Source organism: Taudactylus pleione, unplaced genomic scaffold, assembly GCF_031769625.1.
Source record: "Taudactylus pleione unplaced genomic scaffold, aTauple2 ptg000296l, whole genome shotgun sequence".
Classification (NCBI taxonomy): domain Eukaryota; kingdom Metazoa; phylum Chordata; class Amphibia; order Anura; family Myobatrachidae; genus Taudactylus; species Taudactylus pleione.
Genome location: NW_028284698.1, coordinates 7,037,514 through 7,060,891, shown reverse-complemented (window position 1 = coordinate 7,060,891; position 23,378 = coordinate 7,037,514). Strand labels below are relative to the sequence as shown.

General features: G+C 43.9%; 1 protein-coding gene across 1 annotated transcript in view; it reads left to right on the top strand.

Annotated features, from left to right (window-relative positions):
- SEPTIN6 (septin 6) overlaps window positions 1-13,859 on the top strand; it is a 92,678-nt gene extending 78,819 nt beyond the window's left edge. The window contains exon 10 of the mRNA XM_088482826.1: window positions 8,882-13,859. Coding sequence (XP_088338952.1) covers window positions 8,882-8,891 — 10 coding nt within the window. The 3' untranslated portion in view covers window positions 8,892-13,859. The remainder of the gene's footprint in view (window positions 1-8,881) is intronic.
- The last annotated feature ends 9,519 nt before the right edge of the window (window positions 13,860-23,378 follow it).

Here is a 23,378-nt window from a genome sequence, read left to right as displayed (position 1 = left end):
CGCCGGGTGACCGGGTCTCCGTGGGACTCCGCCCCCTCCGAGCCCCGGGAGATTCCTGCTGGTAACCTGTGCAGGAAGCCCCGGGCTCCTCCTCCTCCTCCCTGCACCCGGAAGAAGCTTAGGAGGAGACGGAGGACCCAAGAGGAGCGCAGGCTGGCGACCCTGGACAGCAGGTGAGTGGGGCTAGCGCTGGGCGACGAGGCAGCGGCGAACCGGCGGGAGCAAGGTGCAGTAAGAAGCCCATAGGCTTCTATAGGGTAACGCCAGGTTTTTCTGGCGTTACCCTATGCACCGATAAAAGTGCGTCCGTGCCTTAGTACATATGGAAATGTGGTAAATGCCCCGTTTTAGGGGTTTTTACGGCATTTTCCCTTTAGTACATCCCGGCCTTAGAGATTTATGCATAATGTTCTCATGATGTATCACTAGTCAAATGAGGAGTCACATAAATATAATTTTCACTTAAAGAGCTTGCAAATTGAAAAGCAGTCCAATACCCCTTTCACACTTGCTGCAATAACCCAGGTTATTGCACGTGAATGCACAGCAACCTGGGTTACTCTGCAGTGTGAAAGGGCCAGGTTGAAAGAAAACCAAACCAATGACCTCAGTGCTAATAAACCATAAACAAAATCTAAATCAATTGTGTATTTAATTAATCATCCTCCCACTTTATTGAATCTGGAAACAATATAACTGGTAGCTGCACATCTAAATTCCAGGGATTGTGATTTCCTGGTACTCGGCAAAATACGAAAAGCCAATAAGACTGCGCTAATATGATAATAAACTACTGGACCGTGAGATGGCAGAAAAACAACAACAGTCTTGTTTATCAAACATTCATTTTATATTAAATATATTCGATACAATTGACCATATATCACATTTAAAAGGGTAATACAGTTAATGACAGTAATCGCGGTTATTTGAATAACTCAATATTAAAAACAAAATCTCAATACTTTGTAAAAGCCTTCTTGAAGCAGAAATCGGTGTTACTCCAATAGACTTAGGGGTAAGTTTACTAAAGTGAGAGTTTTTAGAAGTGAGTTTTAAAAGTGATGTCTATAGCAACCAATCAGATTCTAGCTATTATCTTCTAGAAGGTGCTAGTTAAATGGTAAGTAAAATCTGATTGGTTGCTATGGGCAACATCACTTTTCAAACTCACTTCTAAAAACTCTCACTTTAGTAAATTTACCCCTTAGTATTAAATCCATAGGAATGGATCCAGAGGTAGGAAGGATGGGAAATCCGTGTGGAATGGAATGCAAAAAATGTAACATATAGTTCCTATGTAACAGGAATAGCAAGCTGTCTAATGGTACCCCTACTAAGGACACAGTTTCCGGATAAGACAGATGGACCCGGTATGGTAATTATGCAAGACTTGGGATAAGACTCTGCCAGCTTGCTATTTAATACCTAATATGTAATACTAAGTCTATTGAAGTAACACCGATTTCTGCTTCAAGAAGGCTTTTACAAAGTATTGAGATTTTGTTTTTAATATTGAGTTATTCATATATCCGCGATTACTGTCATTAATTGTTACCTTTTAAATGTGATATATGGTCAATTTTATTGAATATATTTAATTTAAAATGAATTTTTGATAAACAAGAAGCCCTGACTGTTGTTGTTTTTCTGCCATCTCACGGTTCAGGTTGAAATAAGCCAGGTCAAGCGAACAAGCATTTCAACCCTGGTAACGAGCAGGGTTGAACACTGGTTCAACCCGGCTCGCAATGCAATGTGAACAGGTAACCCCGGGTCGATTCGGCCTGACAGTGTAGGAAGAGCTCTCATCACCAAGCATCGGCTCAGCATGTGATGGCGGTGACGTCATCGACCCAGCAATAAGCAGGGTCAGACCACTAGTCTGAAAGGGCTCTCAGCCGGGTTGCACCCGTGATGGATGTATGAACAAAATCCCCATTGCGACTTGGGATTGCGATCTGAAAGGGGTATAAGAAATGTCTGGGAAAATATTGACTAGCAATCAGACCTGTATGTGGCTTTATTACCCCCTTTATATAAGAGCATTTGGCTAAGTGTAGGTTATTGGGTCCATTTATTTGATTCATCAATGTACTAATATGTGTTAGGGAGGTTGTTAATGCTAGGCACTGTGTATTAAGAATGGCCAACGTTTCCCCTTTCAATGTTGTTCTCTTTGCATTGTTACAAAAGGTAGCTAAAACCGGTGTCTCTTATCCCAATAAGAAGCCCATGGTCAATATGCAGGGATATATGTGGGAATTGACATTTACACACATATACATGATATGTGAATTGATACAAACATCTGTTTACAACTGTGTGATCATAGCTATGCATTTGCATAAACGGCAACAGAAATTCTAGGATCTATGTGATGATGTCCAGGATTCTAGTTTATTGCAGTTTATTTTTATCACTCGCCTCATTAAGGTGTTCCTATCCAATTATAGCTTATTTGTTAGGTGTAACCTTTGTTTAGTCATGGAATGTTCCTCTTCAGAAAAGAATCCTCCCATAATATCACTGTAATGTAGATCTTTTTTGGTAGCTATCCTATCAGTACCTAGTAAAATGCTCCATGTTATATTACTGCTCTCACCTTTAGCTTCTAATAAATAAATTCTACATTGTCACCAGCATTGTTTTTCCTTTCGCAGTAGCTCTTTGGAGACTCACTAAAATCTCTGGGTTTTCTATGAACTGAATAACGCATTAATCTTCAAAATATATTGAAGACTCTTCTTTTATAGGAATGTGGTTATTATGCATTTAGGGCACATATGACAAACAGTTGTTAATGTAAAAAATTATTGAAAACTGACGCATTTTGTACTAGTGAAAGTCCTTTCTGGCACAGGTTCCCCCAATTGAGTCTATTACATTTCTTAAAAAAACAGTATTTATAAAGGATTCATAACAAATCACAAATTTAATCACATACGTGTTTCAAAAGGTGACAATCCGATACAACATACATCAATTCTGCATAATATGATAGAAGTTAGAGTACTGCGCTCTAGGCGCTTGATTCAGCAAGGAACGCAACGATGCAGACACACCCAGCCGCTGCGAGAATATGCTAATGAATGCATACACACGGCAATCGCAGCAGAATACGCAGACGCCCAGCACTACATAATACCACCCACTTCCCTTTACTTGCGTCCTCTAAACCTGGCAAGACAGCGGTAACATCGAGAACCATCGGACCCATACGCACAATAGTGATTGACCTGACCCTCCCGCAGACATAGCGAGACTTCCTGTCTGCAACTAGACCTCAGGCTGCGTCCTCCATCGCAAGGGCTTAATTATGCACTCCCTTGAAACACTGTCCAAACGCACAGGCACGCCTGCGTTTACCTGTCCACTCCCCTGCGACCACCCACAAACGGCACTTCCTGTCAATCACTTGTCCCTGGGGCTGCGGACTCCCTGCGTACGAATACTCCATCTCACTGGTCGGCACACGCACTGCGATGCATGCGCACAGCAAAACTTTCGACCAATTGCGAGTGTCTGCATCCGTGCGTTCTTTGCTGAATCAGGCCCTAGATCCTATGGGGAATGTCCCTAGCTGCTCCTCATACAGAGGTATCCCTGCCTACTAATCAATACAGACATATAAAAGAATTATGGTGCGCTCTGGGGCATTCCTATTAATTTACACGATTATAGTTCTCTTACTATTATAAATCTATATTCTTAAAGTAATTAAATGTCATCTGTGTAAAGCTTCTCGCTGAATATCAATAGTCCCGATTTTTAATCTGTAGGGAGGGTGTTCTTTAATGTACTTCAAAAAAGTCTGTATATAATCCCAGTGTGTTATATAGTAAGGATGTCCTTAGTTACAGTATGTCCAGGAACAAATCTCATAGGGAGGATGTTCATGGTCAGTCCCAGAATAATAATCCCGTTATGGCTGTAGGTTGGGTGTTCTTATAATAAATGCTGATGGTACCGTGGCACTTTCCTCTCCACCTCAAATATAATACATTGCACAGTATCCGGAACTAGGTTTACACTATTGTGCAGGATAGGTAAGAAATGTATGTACTTACCATATGCTGCAGTTTGTTTCCTGCTGGTTCTCTTAGTCCCGGTGCTCGCAGAGGTGGTAGTGAAGGTTAATAATATGTGCAGGTAAGTGGTGCTATGCAAATTAGACACTATGGACTTCTGTCTAATAGAACACTTTTATTTTGTACAAAGAGATAATCAGTGACCACTGCATTGCATCCACTTCCCCAGCAGCACCAGCCAATTTGCTTCTAACTACCATGTCACAGGCTGTGCTTGAAAAATGACAGTTAGGAGCTGATTGGCTGGGACTTTCTCTGTTCACTTTATCTCCATCCAAGGCTTAGTAAATAGACCCCTATGTCACTGTATTTTTCCGCCTGTTATCAGGGTACTACCGTGATACATGGGGTAGCTATCCCTTGGACACTGCATTCCCTGTGTCTAATTATCACCTGGATGTCCACCCTCCCACTAATACAGAAAATTGTTCATGTATCCTTGAGCATCTCAGCAAGTACCCCTGGAGTTACTTATACCCTAGGTTGAGAACCGCTGGTGTACATGACCAGATAGACATCGGTAGAGTATCATGTAGAAGTTGGGCAAACAGCAGTACTAAGGAAACTAAACCACAGAGAAACTTAACATGATAAACTGCATTTTACATCAATTATCAGTTTCCCTATTAATGATTGTGGACCATTTTAATTTCAGCTGTTCCTACTTGGTCATTTGTCTGACCTATGCCATTTATTATGGTGCATACACACGATCAGATTTTTTCTTCAGATATGGACGATAACGATTTAAAAATCGTTCAGTCGTTCATATCTGATGGAAAATCGTTCATATCTGACATGCCTGAACGATGGACGATCAACGATGCGCGTTCCCGTTTGTCAGATAACGATATCTGACATCTGATGGGTTTGCAGTCAGACTTGGACGATTCCATTCATTTTAATGCAGGCAAAAATCGTTCAAATCGTTCAAATCGTTCAAAACTTTGGTCAAATCGTCCAAATCGTTCAAATCGTTTAATCGTTCAGTCGTTCATCTGACAAGTCTGACAAATCTGACCGTGTGTACGCTCCATTAGATGCCTCTGTATGGGGGTTGTGGGAGGTTCTTGTGCAGCTAAAAGAAGCCAGGTTCACCTTTGATCAGAATGTGTTAGCACGACCCTACACCCCTGACACTGAACGGATAATGTATAATGACCGTGGTGAAGTGTAGTGTTTTATGTACAATATGCTGTTTTACTTTTTTTAAAAGGGAAGGGATATACTAATTTAAGGGGTATATAGGTTACAAAATTTATAAATGAGGTAGTAGATGGGGGGCAGTTTAAGACAAGGGTGTGAAGGCTCTGTACAGGCCCCGTCCTCTCCGAAGGACAGAAGACACTGACATTGTGCCAGTCTACTGCGCAGGTCTCAAGGAACATGGTGATCCAGCCATTTTGCCACTGCTCTACTGTGCATATGAAATATTCCGAGCATTCAGTTTGAAGCAGTACAATAAAATGAAAACCTAATTCATTCCATGTTGGCAGAGGCCACACAGCTTAATTAAAGAAGCTTGTTGGTTATCCAGCCATCCTGAGGAAGTGTGGAGGGGAAAGTTCTTAAAGTGACTGTCAGATGGCTGTGCTGATGTGACCATGTAACTAACTGCTAAACCTTTACTTTATGCACATTGTGCTACAGCGCCATCTGGGTAACCTGAAGCTACATGTTTAGAGTCTTTCTCGTATTCCCCAGAAGCCAAAATTTACTTTATGCTCCACAGACACCATTATATAAGTAGATGTCTAGATTAAATATGTCAGTTGTGTATAACCTTCATTATCTGCACATGTGTAGTATGAATTTCCTGAGCATACATATGTACCGTGCTCAGGGCCTGATTCAGACCCGCTCGCGAGCGCTGAGCGCTCGCAAGCGGGTCGATGTTGGCCAAGTGCGCATGCACACGAGGGAGCCGGCTCCGTCGTGCGCACGCGCGAGACCCGCATAGCGACGGCCAAGCCGTCGCTATGGGTCTCGCTACAAAGGGGGCGTGCTGTCGATGGTGAGTGACAGCATGCCCCCGTTGGTGGGCGTGGCTGCCCAGACAGAGGCGTTCCCATGGGAACGCCTACCGTCTGGGGCCGGCCCCACTGACATCACAAGTGATGTCAGTGGGAGTGCTCTCGGCTCTGATAGAGCCGAAAGCACTCCAGGGTCTCGTCGCAAGCCCGATGGTCGCGATGGTCTTGACCATCGCGACCATCTTTTTAGCCGCTCGCTATAGCTGTGGGTGGTCACCAACAGCTATGCGAGCGGCCAGGAGGCCGCTCTAAAATTCAGATGGACGGCCCTGATTCAGAGCGAGCGCTCTATCAGAGCGTCCGGCTCTGAATCAGGGCCTCTGTGTTTAGCAGCACTACAAGAGGTCGCTATAAGTGTATTAGTCTAGGGCAGCAGTTCTCAAACATTTTTGAATAACCACGCCCTAGAGTATCAGCATTGTTTTCACAGCACCCCTAAGTTTGTTTGTTACTGAGAAATTCAGAAAACAATGTAGAGAAGTAGTAAAGTGAAGTATATTGTGCTGACCTATCATCCTTAGGGTCAGTTATGTAGTGGTGGACAGGTTTGCGCTTCTGTTTGTTCACATATTTACATTACATTGACCATAAATAATTTGATTTGGTGCTGGACCACCAACCTGAGGCACCCCTGCAAGTGTCCTGGGGCACCCCAGGATGCCATGACGCACAGTTTGGGAACCACTGGTCTAGGGCATTGGCTCCCAAACTTTGGGGTATATTTACTAAAGTGTGGGTTTATAGAAGTGGAGATGTTGCCCATAGCAACTAATCTAGCTATTTATCTTCTAGAAGGTGCTAGATAAATGATAAGTAGAATCTGGTTACAATGGGTAACACCTCCACTTCTATAAACCCGCACTTTAGTAATTATACATCCCACTCTGTTAATGGCATCCTTATTATCTTCACATTTTTGTTGCTGCACCTCTAGGCCAAGGGATATATTCTCAGTCCTAGTAGTAGGCCTGTGGGTTGAATTCATTAAAATAGGTCTCATTGCCCAAAGGAAGGGGAAATGATAGAGGTACCTGGGAGGCCTTGGCCCACGTCAGAACTGCATGGTTGGTTCACTGTGAGGTGGCTGTGGAACTCAGTAACACACTGTAGTGGTTACAGTGTGACTAACATAGGTTTACGTACTGCTGGGGGACGGGGGTCTGGGCTCATGCCAGAACAGAGTGGACAAGGCAGGATTAATACCTCATGGGGCATCTAAAGATGGTGTAAACTACCGGGGCTATACTCCGAAAAACGTCGCTCTTTGGAGTTAGTACATAGGGGGAAGATCGTAGTCCCCATTGATAATAATGGGGACTGCGATCTGAAGTGCTAATTAGCACTTTGCCGGAGATTTCTGTGAAATCTGCAAAGTGCTATTAGTACATAGGATCGATACATAAAATTCTCTGCATAATTTTATGTAAAAAATGGTGTGATACATAGGCTCCCTAAATCTTTAGTTGAGCAACAATTTAACTGTTTTTTTTTTTCTAATGAATTGTATTGTTTTTCCTTTTGATCTCCATAAAGTGACCCTAAGTGTTTGATCTCCATAAGCTACCTTAAACCATATTGATATATATATATAATAGTTTAATGTACAGTATATAATCATCCAACTCAGGTGGTGCTGCAGATTCACTCATATCCTGTTAATTTTCCTTACGAATGAGTTATGACAGTCAGGCGACCAGTCACTATTCAATAAGTTACTGCAGGTCTGCTGACAACTACATTTTTGTCAGTTGTCAAGAAACCAATTTTGATTGATAAATATGTGTTACAACTTGGTCACTGCCTCACCTTTACCTTTTTGTGTTAATGTATCTGAAGCTGTGAAAATGCTTTGACTCTTGTATTAACTTTTGTGTTTATGGGGTACATTTACTAAATTTTCTAAAATAGACAAGTGGAGGTGTTGCCCAAAGAAACCAATCAGATGCTATCATTTTCTAGCATGCTATAAAGAAATTATAGCTAGATTAGTTACTATGGACAACACCACCACTTGTCGCTATCATTTTCTAGCATGCTATAAAGAAATTATAGCTAGATTAGTTACTATGGACAACACCACCACTTGTCGCTATCATTTTCTAGCATGCTATAAAGAAATTATAGCTAGATTAGTTACTATGGACAACACCACCACTTGTCTGTTCTAGGAGACCAACTTCACCATTACTTAAGAAAATCATCACTTATCTTGTTTATTTTTTTTAAAGATCGGCTCAAGTTGTTAGAGCTTTGCGTGTTTTGGCAAGTAGAGTAACTTATCCAATAGCAATCTGGTTGACTGTAATCTCAAAGAGGAATGTTTTTATTATTTGTTGGATGTTATTTTATGAATGGCCAAAGTAGCAATCAAGCGAACACGAAGCAGCAAGCTCTGGACTTCAAATACATAGGATGTGCAACATCAAACATTTTAGTTAGATGTTCTGCCCAGCGCCTATGAAGCTGCCTACCTTCCTGCTCTACACATTCAGGGGACACCTCCATAAACTAGATGTGCACCAATGTGAGGGTGCACATGTAAATGACAAGTGTTGGAATGGAAGTTACCTTTAATATTTCAATAGGCCTTAACATTCACAATGCATTTTATGGCTTGTATTGACTGATTCAAGATTTAAATAACATCAATTCTTTCTATTTGACTGTTTTTGCTTTTAACCACTGCGTTGCCTGTTCTTTTATATCTTTCCCTGTCCTGATAATTCCGTGTTTTCTCTCCTTATTTTCTCTTTCTAGTTTCTTTTAATCTGTCTCCGCATATGCCTGAAGGAGAAGACTGCTCCTTATAGAAGATTTAGAGGTCCCATTTTATTTGGGAATGGGAGATGAAAAAGTAATTTATAACAGAAAAAAAATACTAATCCCAACCATTGCTGTTCTTCTGTGACTTGCATGGTATACATCAAGATGGTAGGAAAAGGGTTAACATTTGACAGTGTATACAATGTATTGATAACACAACTTAAAGAAGTATTTCATCTTAATGTCCACCAGTAACACAATACCTACATGTAATTGCCTTGTTCCCTATGGACATAGGCTATATGTGTCTTGCTATTATACTAACTCATAGAGCAGTACAATGAAGAGAGAGCCATTCTGCAAGTTTGTTCTAGATCTGGTGAATGTTATCCTTTAAAAAAGGCAGCATAGCTCGGGCAAGAATCCTTTCCATGTGACTTATGGTTTGGTAACAAGATGGAAAGCACACAATTTTAATTTATCCATTATAAGGCAATGGGTGTAGTGCACGTCTCTTTCCCATGCAATACTGGATGAATAACCATTATCTAACATGATGTAAGGGATGCCATGATCATTAGGCTGGAAAAAAACCATATTTGCATTAAGTTTTAAATGTCCCTTTTCTAAGAGTGAAAACCTCACTGATGCAATTCCCGATGTAGCCTTGTTTGACTCCAGTAATTCAATTCCACACCTGGTCAGTAATTTAAGCATAACATTAAAGTGGGTGATGCTGTAGGGTTTTCTGTTATGTGAAGCATTTTTCCGAATCCACCATTGTTATCTCCTCTGGCAGGTCAGGTTGTTACTACATAAAGTGTGAGACTGACATAGCCTTCCGATATCTCAAGATGATATTTGCTCCTTTGTGAAGCGCTGAGAAGAGATACTTGTAATACCCACTCTGTTTATGTTAAGTAGATACATTATTTTGTGTGCTCTTCTTTTATAAGAAACAAAACCCATTTTGTACCACATACTAAAAAGAATATAAACACTTTCACCCAAACCAGTTATTCTAGATGCTTATTGTTCACTGGTTTTCTGTACTATGGGGAAGATGTATCAAACCTTAGAGAGAAAGCGGAGGAATTGCTCATAGCAACTAATCAGCTTTAACACCGTTTCTAAAATGACAGAAGTTGGCTAGTTGCTATGGGCAACTTGTACACTTTAACTCTATAAGGACGGGATGTACTAAGGTCAAAATGTGGCCAAAACCCTGAAAACTGAGTTTGTACCCTGTAGGCAATGATATTTATAGATGGTGTTGCCTAGTAGAAGTCTATGGGCATACGCAGAAGGACTCCTGGGTCCTAAACCTGGAAGTTCTTACTTTTCGGAAGAGCTGTCCTTTGCCATTTTAATCTCATTTGTACATGCAAGTAAGTATCGTATCCAAAATGCAATGTTTGATACATCATGCCCTAACTTTGATACATTTCCCCCAGAGTGAAAACAGAGTGCCTTCTATGTCCAATCATTCCAGCACAAAGCTGCTCTTAGGTTGCAATTTTTCTTTTGTGACAGCAATATCTTCAATCTCCTGGCAAAGGGCACAAGCGCACACACACAGCAGTCCCTCCAAATGCCAGCCAGGTGTTTCCCAGAGACCTCTCTCCAAATTGTCACCATATATCTCACAGCTCCACATCTTTCTCCCAATGTTAAGGAGTCCTTCAGGACTGGGCTCAGACTCATTGGTCCTGAATGACATTGTAAACATAGGAGCCAGCTATGTGGATGCTTGAACACCTTTTAGTATTTGTGTTGTCATTTAACATGTCTTTCCATAGCATATGGATGAGGAGTAATGTGAGCACTCGCAGGTAGAGATGTATCAAGTTTTGGAGAGCGATAAAGTACCAAGAGAGCGATAAAGTACCAACCAATCAGCTTATGTCATTTTACAGGCTGTGCTAGAAAATTACAGTTATGCGGAGTACACAATGGGCTGACGGATTGACCGCCCGAACAATTCAGCAACTGGTAAGGTTTATGTACAAACGATCTTGTGCATACACACTTACCAATCGTCCACCTGATGTGTCAGCCCAGCAGACTCTATTTGAATATGCCCGCCCACTTGTGACATCATATTCAATGGATTCTGTACCTTGATTGTATGCACACACCGAACAATGTGAACGATATATGTGCACGATCTATCGCATCGGCCATGCAGCATGGCAGATGATATATATCTATGAATTACATGTATACCTAGTCAAGAGACTACTAACATGAAATTCAAGAGTTCCAGTAATGAAATAGGAGAGGCACTCAATTCATATCCATTTACTATGACCGCTCATTAGTTGATAATGTAAAGTATAGCAGTTTAATGAGATGTAAGCTATATTCCTAGTCTGAAGGACAAAGTATGTAAAGCCTGTGACCAATAAAACATTACATTTGGACTAAAACAGCAGCCACTAATCAGATCATTGCTTTCATTGTATAACTAGCATTACAAAGATAAAAGCTTTTCACTTATTTGTTGTTCTAAGACTAGTACAGAATTATACAAACAATTTCAACATGTCTCTCTCTATCTCTCACTCTCTTTCAAGAGGCAGCATGAGGCAGCGAGTACATTCAAAAATAAGTTTTTGAATGCACTCGCAAAAAACGGGTCGCCATGCTCCCGTTTTCCGGAATGCTGCCCAGCACCTGCCCTTCTTCAGTCTGCCAATCAGACCGCAACTTAGGGAGCGCTGCGTTTGACCACACCTGACCCATTCTGCACATGCACAAAATGGGTCATCCACATGCGCTCTCCTCCCGCCATCTCACTTTACGCAAACGATCGGCTGCAATTTTCTTCGGCTGCGAAAATATGCAAATGCTAGTCTTAGCCTTTCCCTTGTGTACCTGAGCGCAATGGACAGTGCAAGTCCTGAGACCAGCCCAGTAAGCAGGGCAGCAGTGCACCGTGTCGCTGTCGCCCCCTGAGCATATGCTGCCATAAAGTCACGCCCCAGGGGGTTGGTGGGACGCTGCCGTAACCGCCGGTAAATTACCACACTGGCCTGGACACGGCCACAGGACTTTGGGAGTCCCTCTCCACAGAGGGCCAGAGCCGTGAGGCCGTACCGGGTGGGGTGCGATGGCTGATGAGTATGATGGGTTCCCCTCCAGGGCATCGCGCCCTGTGCGGTGGCATCGGTTGCACTAACCTCCTTATGGTCCTGCCTGAGATGTCCACTTTTAGTTTCCTATGCAAACTCTGCCTTTGCAGCATCGCTAGCACCATCGACACTTATGATGCCCTATGGCTGGCACATTGTCTCCTTCTGAATATTCTCTTATCGTGGCCTCTGTTGTAGCTATGCATTTGAGAATGCACCCACATTCACTAACAAGCATTTGACACTCCCATAACGCCCATGAGACGGCCATTCTTGCGTTCACTTCAAGCCGCCTCCCAGGAACGCCCATGGCTATCCGCCGGCAGCTCTGTTACAAGCATCTCCGATCGCAGCAGCAGTCTCTGCGTACACTTTGTGGTATGCGTGCACTGTAGGGGTTTCTCTGACCTTTTGTGCATGCGCAGTAACAAACAAATTGTGCAAACATTGACCCTTCGTCCACCTCTGTATCAGGCTCCTAGTACAGATCACCAATAAGAGGACAAATTGAACTTATTGAAACACTCTGTGCACTTGACCAAATCAAAAGATTATGCACAAAAATAGTTTTCTGCAGGGGGATTTGCTCATTTACTTACACATTATACTGGTGCACACATGGATCACACATCTGGAGGAAGGAGAAAGACCCTTGCTGAAAATCTTGTCCTTTTTTTCCTTCTCGCTTACCCCTAAGACTTTCCGATAAACTGAACATTAACTGATCATGGATTAGAGCAGGGTTTCCCAACCACGGTCCTCAAGGCACACTAACAGGCCAGGTTTTAAGGATAGCCATACAACTTAATTAGTACCTCAGTTATTTTGATTTGTGATCCATCTGTGCTTTAGCATGGATATCACCAAAACCAGGACTGTTAGTGTGCCTTGAGGACTGAGGTTGGGAATCACTGAATTAGAGGAACACAGTGGATAAGGACCCCTTTTATACTGCCCATTCAATAAGTTCAAGTTTTACTATTGTTGCAACTAACAAGTAAATTGCCTGTAATAATGTCCATTTCTTCTCACCTAAAGAATGACAGGCAAACAAATAAAATTGTGACGTTGAAAATATAAACTTCTCAATACACTAATTTGTATGTATAAGTGTGGCAGTGGTAGGCCTACTAATGTGACCTCATGCTCCTTATACCATAAGACATCTCTCTGGAAACCATTTAAGATTATGGATTCTGCCAGTGCTGTAAAGTGTGAAATTACCACCCATGGCAGCTATTGCAGCTGGTACTCTATAACCGCTCTACTGACCAAACTAGTTCAACATCTTTTGAAACGTTACTGTAACACTGTGTATTTTTACTTTGCATAAAGTTATATTGTATGTTCAAAGCCAAGTAATTACACCTTTAAGTTAATGTAAAGGCACAATGCATAAGATAAACCAAAATTACCTCATTTAAAGTGGGCAAAAGCCTGTAAGTGCTCATACTCTAAATGTACACTGCAGAATTTGCTGCTGGTGGAGGGAAGGATAAATGACTAATCTCCTGTGAGAGTGGGTCCATGCATTGCATTGTTCATAAGGGATAATGACATTTCCCATAAGTGTTTGTTCTGCTTTTTATGTTTTGTCCTTTCTAATTCAGGACTAGAAACATGTGGATTGTCAGCTTGCTGAACTACAAATCTCAGCATGCTGTAACTGTTAAATAACTGGACATCCACAAGTTGCCTAATCCTGCTTTATATGAAGTTAATGTGCAGATGGTAAAATGCTGAATAAATCTTTGCTTCCTGAAAATAGAACCAAGAACCAGAACCATCTCTCCCTTAATACCTTTATGTACATTTTCAATAAAAGAAAATTAATTACATTTCAGTTGTCTTTTTTTTATACCACATCAGCATTGCATTTAACAAAACCAAAAATAAATGTAACTTTAGTAAAATCAAGAGTCATATTGCAACGTGTCTCTACGCATCTGCAGCACATCCAGAAAGCATCTGGTACAAACACAGATCCTAGGTAGCGGGGTGGTATTTTGTATTAAATACGTTTTACAACCGTGGAGTTCCCCTTTTAGGAGGTGGAAAAAGAATGTTCACAAATTATATTTATAAATAATATTAGACCATGAAACAGAAGTCTTTCTTTTTTTTTTTTTTTAGTGATTGGGGGAGTTCACATTACTTTACCCTCCATATAACAGGAACATGCGTTGCATGGACGAGGCAAGTGGCTGCGTCAGCGCAAATATTGGGAGCATACAAGCATCCACACACAAAGCTGGCTCCACTGTGCCACAACTCTGTAAATTACACTTTAGTGAAAAGCAGGATATTATAGTGGTACTACACCTACTTGTTCTAATCTACCAATTGGTTAAAGAATAATTTGCAATACCTTGAGATTTGTTTTCTCTCTTCTGGATCTTGGCAAAGGCCTTTTAAAACAAATGTGACAACAAAGAATATTTGTGTATCATTTCAGATGTACTTTGTACAGCTCATCTGGATTCTTTAGTAGATATAACAATCACTGTAAACAGGTATCCTACCCAAAATGTACTCTTGTATACACTGTGCAAGGGATATATAGCTATATACTGTATGTATGTGTGCATGTATGTATGTGTGTATGTGTATATATATATATATACACAAACCTATCAAAAGCGGCACTCCTCAATGAAGCAATGAACAAAAGATAATATTTACTGTCCGGTGCCTTCCAAAACCAACATGAATCCTCATGTAGCCACATCCACAAACTTCCAAGCCGGGTTTTACACCCTGACGAAAATGCTAGAATAAGAGCATCGAAACTTTGGTCTACATACAGTTGTGTGCCGTTATTTCTGACCCGCACTAAGGGTTCACTATTTGGAAATCTCTGAGTGCTGCCACATGCTTTTGGAATGAATATATATATATATATATATATATATATATATATATATATAACTGTGATTGGACAATGATTTAGGAATTATTAAATTTCTTATTAAATTTTGATAACAATGGCAAATGCACATTTAATACATTACATAAACTTATATTTTTAATTAACGGCCTTTGCATGCGTTATGTATATATACCTCTGCTAGATCTCAGTTGGGCCACCCTTTGCTTTGATAACTGCTTTTACTCTGTGCAGTACGATCCCAATGTGTTTCTTAGCTAACTCTTTTATTCTTTCTTCATGATGCCAAACCTGGAATTGGTCGTTCAATCAGCTGTCACTTATTTGTGCAATTTCACTGATTGCATCTTTCATCTACTTCCAAATGTTTTCAACTGGATTCAAGTCTGTACTATTTCCAGGCCAATCCAAAATGGAGATACCCTTTCTACGCAGGTGCTCTAATACCACCTTTGCCGTATGGCATGGGGCCCCATCTTACATGAATATTCCATCATTTCCCAGAAACCACTCTCTTATCTGGGGGATAACACAACTGTTAACAAGCTCAATGTACTGCTCCTTTCTCATCATCCCTTTAACAATATACAATCTCCCTGGGACTTGTGCTGAAATAACACACCACAGCATAACCTTCTCTGGATGCTTTGCAGTTTGCTTGATGCATTCAGGAAGGAACTGCTCACCAGGTCTTTGTCGAGCATACTGGTTGCGTTCGTTCATAGTCTGTACAGTACTCTCGTCAGAAAAGCACACCTATAATTAGCAAATACAGTAAGATTTAGAATTAATAACATCTGTGATGTGAACCAGCCTCCTTTGCATATAATTGATAGATATCAAAGCATTTTTTTTAATGTGAATAAAAAAAAATATATTGTAAATCATTACACTCCCTTAATTCTGATTAGGAAACGCACAAGATCCATTAATATTTCATAAAATTAATTTCTTACCTTGGCCCAGTCATCCACAGCCCACGTTTTATATTTGTTGGTCCATGCTAGGCGATTTTTCTTCATTGCTGGTGTCAGCTTCATTTTCTTGACTGACCTAAACCAAAGATGTATATATATACACACTACGGCGCATGTGTGGCTAATAAATATAATAACCAATGAAATGATTAGCTGGTGTATAACTGGTATAAAAATAGAGTCGTGTGAAAATCTTCATACATTAAACAATTTAATAAACATCATAGACATAATGACATATAAATGGATAGAATATAATTATATTCAATTCCATAAAATGTATATAGGTAAAAAGTGTAGTATAGGATATATGAATCAGAGGTATGTCTCTCACATTGATAATCATATGCTGAAGTAGAAAAAGTCTCCTGTATATTTATTATTTACCAGTACCACTCTCAAATGACTGGTCAACAAGCCCTAAACCCAAACATGTAAGGTGCCTCTGAACAGTTTTTAAAGAAATGTTAGCGCCTGCTTCCTTCCACATCATCATCATCACACGTTTGGCTGGCAATTTTGGGTTCTCAATTTTCTTGATCAATCTGTCATATCACAGCGTAGTTTTACGACCGATTTTGCAGTTCGAATGCTTCGTTGGCATTACTGGTTCTCCTAACTTCAACTTCCTCGTAGATTATCCTACACTCTGTGGTGAAATACTATATATTCATTATTTTTGAGGCACAAACATTAAAAATACACAAAAGTTTAAAAATTCCTAATTCAATGTCCAACCACTGTGTATGTATGTGTATATATATATATATACACCTGTATATATACTGAAGTGCCAAATGTCATGGGATAGATGCCTAGTATCGTGTAGGAGCCCCTTTAGCCCAGCGTAGTGCAGCACCTCGACATGGCATTGATTCCACAAGTGGATTTAAGACCTCTGGGGTGGTGTTGACCCATGCTGTCTGGATAGCTTCCCACAGCTCCCTGATATTTGTAGGTGCAGGATCTGTGTAAAAGGACCTCTCAACCATATTCCATAAATGGTTGATTGTGTTCAGTTGGGTGAATGTGGTGGCAATACCATTTGTCATAACTCTCCAGAGTGCTCCTCAAACCAATTCTGGACAACTTGGGACCGATGACGTTGATGTTGTGCATTATCCTGCTGGAATATTCCATTGTTGTGGTGGTACATGAATTCCATGGAGGGCTGTCAATGGTCATCAAGCAATGTAATGTAGGGGTTACCGGTCAATGATGTGTTCAGGCGGACCCAACCCATGCCAAGTGAACACACCCCACATCATTATGGAACCACCACCAGCCTGCATGGTGCCTCTTTGACACCTGTCCATGGCCTCATGGGGTCTGCACCACACCCAAACCCTACCATCAGCCCGAAACAACTTGAACCGTGACTCATCGGACCATGCAACTTGTTGCCAGTCCAGGGTCCAATTAGAGACATCATGAGCCCTGGTGAGGCACTGTGTCCAATGTTGTAGTGTTTACGGGCACTTTCGTGGGTCTTCTGCTCTCATATCCCATGGAAGCTAAAGAACGATGCACTGTCCTGCTGGCAGGTCCGGCGACAGGGGGGGGACTAAGGGTACACCCGTACCAGCCCCAAGGTCCAGACAGGCACAAAGAGGGGCTGCGGATGGCAGATTTAAGTGCTCCAGCTTCGACCGCCGGTACCCATATCCGCCACCCTGTTCTTTTCTACTCTGGCCTGGGCAGTGCTGGGCTGGACTTGTCAGTGACTCAAACATGACCCAGGCCGGATATGACATCTTCAGCAATCAGCAGCATGACGTGATTGGCCACGCCGCCACACAGGCACTCAGGAAGCGGCTGAGTGTGGAGGAAGGGGCAGAGGTAGAAGGGGCTAGGGGTGGAGGAAGGGGCTGGGGACAGAGGAAGGGGCTGAGGGCCTGATTCAGACCTGGTCTCAAGCGCTGTGCGCTCGCAACCGGGTCGATGGGCCAGGGCGCAAGCGCACGACTGAGACGGCTCCGTCGTATGCATGCGCGAGACCCGGATAGCGACGGGCACTCCGTCGCTCCGGGTCTCGCAACAAAGGGGGTGTGCTGTTGATGTTGAGTGACAGCACGCCCCCTTTGGTGGGGAGGCCGGCCCCACTGACATCACGAGTGATGTCAGTGGAGGAGATTTCGGCTCTGTTATAGCCGAAATATCTCTGGTGCTTGCGGCAACGTGACCCTACCAAAAGGGTCTCGTCGCAAGTCCGATGGTCGCGATGGTCTTGACCATTGCAACCATCTTCCTGGCCGCTCGCAATAGCTGTGGGGGGTCTGTCAGAGCGAGGGGCTCTGAATCAGGGCCTGAGTACGGAGGAAGGGGGTGGGGGTTGAGGAAGGTGAAGGGGGCTAAAGGCTGGGGAAGGTGATGAGGGTCTGAGGCTGAGGAAGGTGATAAGGGACTATTGGGCTGAGAATGGTGAGATGCTGAATTTGAGGAAGGTGATGAGGGGCTGAGGACTAAGGATGGCTGGCTAAAGATGTCATCCCTCCTACCCCTGATGCATCCATCAGTGACAGTGTGGTAAGCCATAGTGTATTTTACTTTATTGAAAGGCTTGCATATCTTTCAGATAACATTATCAATCTTCACATATCATACATGCAGGGGAGTTATGTGTCGGGGCTGGTGGTGAGAAGGTGGGGTCCCCAGAGACATCAATGTACCGGGCCCCGTGATTTCTGTTGCTGGCCCTGCCTGCTGGATATGTGACTGGTACCCTCTGCATTAAATGTGGATGTGATTTCAGCCAGTGTCGCTTGTCTGTTACTACAGACAATTCTGGCCAGATGTCGCTGGTCACGATCATTAAGCACCCATGATCGGCAACTGCGCAGTCTACTGTAGGTGGTAATGCCTTTCATGAGGTATTCCCAGTACACACGTGACACCCGCTATCATGCCCCATTCGAACTCCGATAATTCACGTTGCCTTGCCATGAGCAGCCAGTGTTCAAATTGACTCACAAGATGTCAGATTATAACTGATGCAGATCTGGGCATTTCCAAGATGTCACAGTACAGTGACTCCATCTATCATTACCCTTACATACTGCTATCCCATGACTTTGGTCTCTTCAGTATATACACGCCGTGTGTGTGTGTATAAATATACAATGTGTGTGTGTATATATATATATATATATATATATATATATATATGTGTATATATGTGTGTGTGTGTGTATATATGTATATATATATTAGGGATGTGCGCCGGAACATTTTTGCTGGATTTGGTTCTAATTCGTCGTTTGGATTTGGATTTGGATTTGCCAAACTGCGGTGACTGGCTTTGGATTTGGATTTGGATTTTTTTACAAAAATTGACAAAAAAAGCTAAAATCACATAAATTGGTCTTTTTTTTCTTCCTAGAGTATTATTAACCTCAATAACATTAATTTCCAGTCAATTTAGACCACCTCACAGCTTATAATATTGTTTTCAGCATTATTCGACAAAGGTTGGAGTGAGCTGACTGGTTACTAAGCGACAAAGCAGCGGCACAACGACACAGACACCACAGTATAAAGCACTTCTATGACACATTGCCACACAGCAGTGGCAGAAATGAAAAGTAGTGCACCCACCCAGTGGGGTATGGCCAGCAGAATTAGAGTACTTGTTTACAAAGTGGACTATGGCCCTATGAGTCACAGTGCACAATCTTATTCACATTACACCGCACATAGGGCCTGATTCAGAGCTGAACGCTCTGACCAGAGCGCTCGCTCTGAATCAGGGCCCTCCTAACTGTTTTAGGAGCGTCCTCCTGGACGCTCCTATAGCTGTGGGTGACCACCCACAGCATATGCGAGCGTCCATGATGATGGTCGCGATGGTCTTGACCATCGCGACCATCGGGCTTGCGACGGAGACCCTGTGGTAGGGTCTCGCTGCCACAAGCCCTGGAGTGATTTTGGCTCTATCACAGCCAAAATCACTCCCACTGACATCACTAGTGATGTCAGTGGGGCCGGCTTCAGACGGTAGGCGTTCCCAATCAACATCGACAGCACGCCCCCTTTGGTGCGAGACCCGGAGCAATGGAGAGCCCGTCGCTCGCCGGGTCTCGCGCATGCGCAGTGGGGGAACATCGACCCTCTTGCGAACGTACTGCCGCTCACGAGCGGGTCTGAATGACCCCCATAGTGCCCCTGATTCACATTACACCATAAAGTAGTGTCTCTTATTTGTTACAACACACAGTAGTGCCCCTTTTACACAATGCCCATAGTAGTGACCCTTATACACAAAGCCCACAGTAGTAATGCCCCTTATACAATGCCCACAGTAGTAGTGCCACTTATACAATGCCCCCAGCAGTGGTGTCCCTTACACAATGCCCCCAGTAGTGGTGCCCCCTATGCAGTCCCCTTAGTAGTAGGGCCCCCTATGCAGTGCCCCCAGTAGTAGTATGCCCCCCATTAGCAGGCCCCCAGTAGTATGCCCCCCCAGTAATATGCCCCCATAAGCAGGCCCCCAGTAGTATGCCCCCCCCATTAGCAGGCCCCCAGTAGCAGGCCTCCTGTAGTATGCCCCCCCAGTAGTAGGCCCCCAGTAGTATGCCCCCCCAGTAGTAGGCCCCCCAGTATCAGGACCCCTGTAGTATGCCCCCCCAGTAGCAGGCCCCCTGTAGTAGGCCCTCAGTAGTATGCCCCCCCCCAGTAGTAGGCCCCCCAGTAGCAGGCCCCCTGTAGTATGCCCCCCCCAGTAGTATGCCCCCCCAGTAGTAGGCCCCCCAGTAGCAGGCCCCCCAGTAGTAGGCCCTCTGTAGTATGCCCCCCAGTAGCAGGCCCCCTGTAGTATGCCCCCCCAGTAGCAGGCCCCCTGTAGTAGGCCCTCAGTAGTATGCCCCCCCCCAGTAGTAGGCCCCCCAGTAGCAGGCCCCCTGTAGTATGCCCCCCCCAGTAGTATGCCCCCCCAGTAGTAGGCCCCCCAGTAGCAGGCCCTCTGTAGTATGCCCCCCAGTAGCAGGCCCCCTGTAGTATGCCCCCCCTGTAGTATGCCCCCCCAGTAGCAGGCCCCCTGTAGTATGACCCCCAAGTAGTAGGCCCCCCAGTAGCAGGCCCCCTGTAGTATGCCTCCCCCCAGTAGTAGGCCCCTCCATTAGCAGGCCCCCATACAATGTGACTCTCATTGGCTGCTGTAACAAACACACAGCTGCCACTGGCGGCTGTGTGTTTGATCTGTGTAGGGCAGACCGCTATCACAGCGGTCTGCCCTACACTCGAGGAGCCCTGATGTCGGATTCTCTAGTGAGAATCCGACATCAGGCGGCCGCCGTTCGGCCCCGAATGGGGATCCGTGTCAGGCGGGGAACACCCGAACAGGGTTCGGGTGGACTCGGATCCCCTATGTTCGGAACGGTTCGGATTCCACAGAATCCGAACCGCTCATCTCTCATATATATATATATATATATATATATATAATCAATCACTATCCTCAGTGGTTGGTCTATTATGTTGAACAGTCTAGACAGGGCCGCCATCAGGGGGGACTGCAGGGACTAGAGTCCCGGGCCCGGACACTCAGGGGGCCCGCTGTCCAGCCGCTCCTATCCACCTGTCACCGCACAATAAAAGAAGTGGACAGTGACAGGCCCAGCCCAGGGATGCCAACCTCCACCCCGCCTATCTACGCCATGGCCGGATACTCAGGGAGCCTGCCCACTCCCAGTACCACCCACCCGCTGTTGAAAGATTGTGAGTGGCAGGCCAATGCGGGGGCTCGCTCCCACCCACCCCCCACCGCAATCGAGTGAGTGACACCAAGCCACCTCCCGCTTACCTTCGTTGCATTCGCCGCAATAAAGTTTTTCTAGTGGGCCGGCACGGCGTGACGTCATGATGTCACGCCACTGAAGGAGAGAGGAGCCGCGGAATGCGATATGAAGTGCAGTACATGTAAACTGTGTGGGAACTGTTCCAGAGCACTGTGTACTGTACACCTCCAGTCCGCCATGAGCACGGGTAACTAAGTTATAATTAACTTTGCCTCCTTTACACATGTTTCTCTGGGTGGTTGATTTGTGATTATAAAAGGAAATGTTAATGGTTTCCTTAAAATTGGAGGTCGCTGGAGACTGGAGAAAAACAGACATGTCAGAGAAATTGTTTCTGCAAAGGATTTTGGGTTGTTGATCTGTCTCAGCCTGGAGTGTGGAGATCATGGTAAACCAATAATGGTGTGTATTTTGTTTTTACTAGCCTAGCTATGGGAGGGTAATGTAACATCTGAAGAGCCATCAGTGTTTACCATAATAATACAGGATTAATCGGTAATTTACAGCTATATGCAGTGATCAAATAAATCTTCCCTATCTAAGGTGATTATGGGTTTGTAGTGCCTGAGCACCCACTGACACCCTCACAATTCTGTAATATCCACTCTAGGCCAATCATGTCGTATTTGTCAGTAGACCGCACAGTAAGCCCCTTACCCCATGTGTACTCATATAGGGCCTGATTCTGAGTGCAAGCACACAGAAAGATGCTGTTGCTATCTGGACAGACGGTATCAGAAATGGGGGGGGGGGAATGATGGGTTTTGGCTAGAAGTGAAGGCAAAAAAAGTCCATCAAAAGTGGCTGACAGTGACAGGCCCAGCCCAAGGCCGCCCTCCCGCCCCGCCTACTATGCCGCGGGCAGACACCACAGCTGGGCACTCGGTGGAGCCTGCTCGCTCCAGATATCGCCCAGCCACACAATAGAGTGACATCCAGCTGTCCGCACCTCGCCCACTTCACCTACACTCCCACCTACGCTGAGGACTTGGGAGCCAGAGGAGACAGTCATACAGAACAGAAGAAGGAGCAAGGTAACCAAGGTAAGTGTGTCTGATCCTTCTTGTGTTAAATTTATTGCAGCATGTCAGATGTTTAAAATATTTGCCATTTTTTTTAAATGTATGAATAAGGTGGGGGGGTTAGGGGCTGGGGGCCCTGCCTATTTTGTCAGTCCCGGGCCCCACAATTTCTGATGGCAGCCCTGAGTCTAGATTATGAGACCTAAAACAACAGAGGTACACCCACATTTCTGCCAAAATACATTGTTATGTGGAGCAAGATGGCATTTGTGGGGAAGCAGAAATTTTTCCCGGCCAATGGGAGGCCTTGTGAAAGAGAGTGTTCCTTGCTAGTTTTGAGAAGGGTTTCTCATTCTCAGGCACACAGCCATTTACACTTCGCAAAAGGACTTGCTTGATGTTTGCAACAGCTCTGAGCTAGCAGAGTTTGAGAGGCCAATTTAGAATTGCATGCAAGTTGGCCACAATTGCAGTTCCCGTTTGCAGCATGGTAATGAATGCAGATATTTTCCATTATGCAGTTGCATGCATCTATACGAACACACCACCGCTATCTATACCCTTGTGGATATAGCCATCATAATCATCAGTGCTCGCTCACACTAGCCGTACCCCTGATGCAAGAGATCCATCTGAAATCAGACTATAGCCAGAAGTTACATCTACACACTCTCTGAAC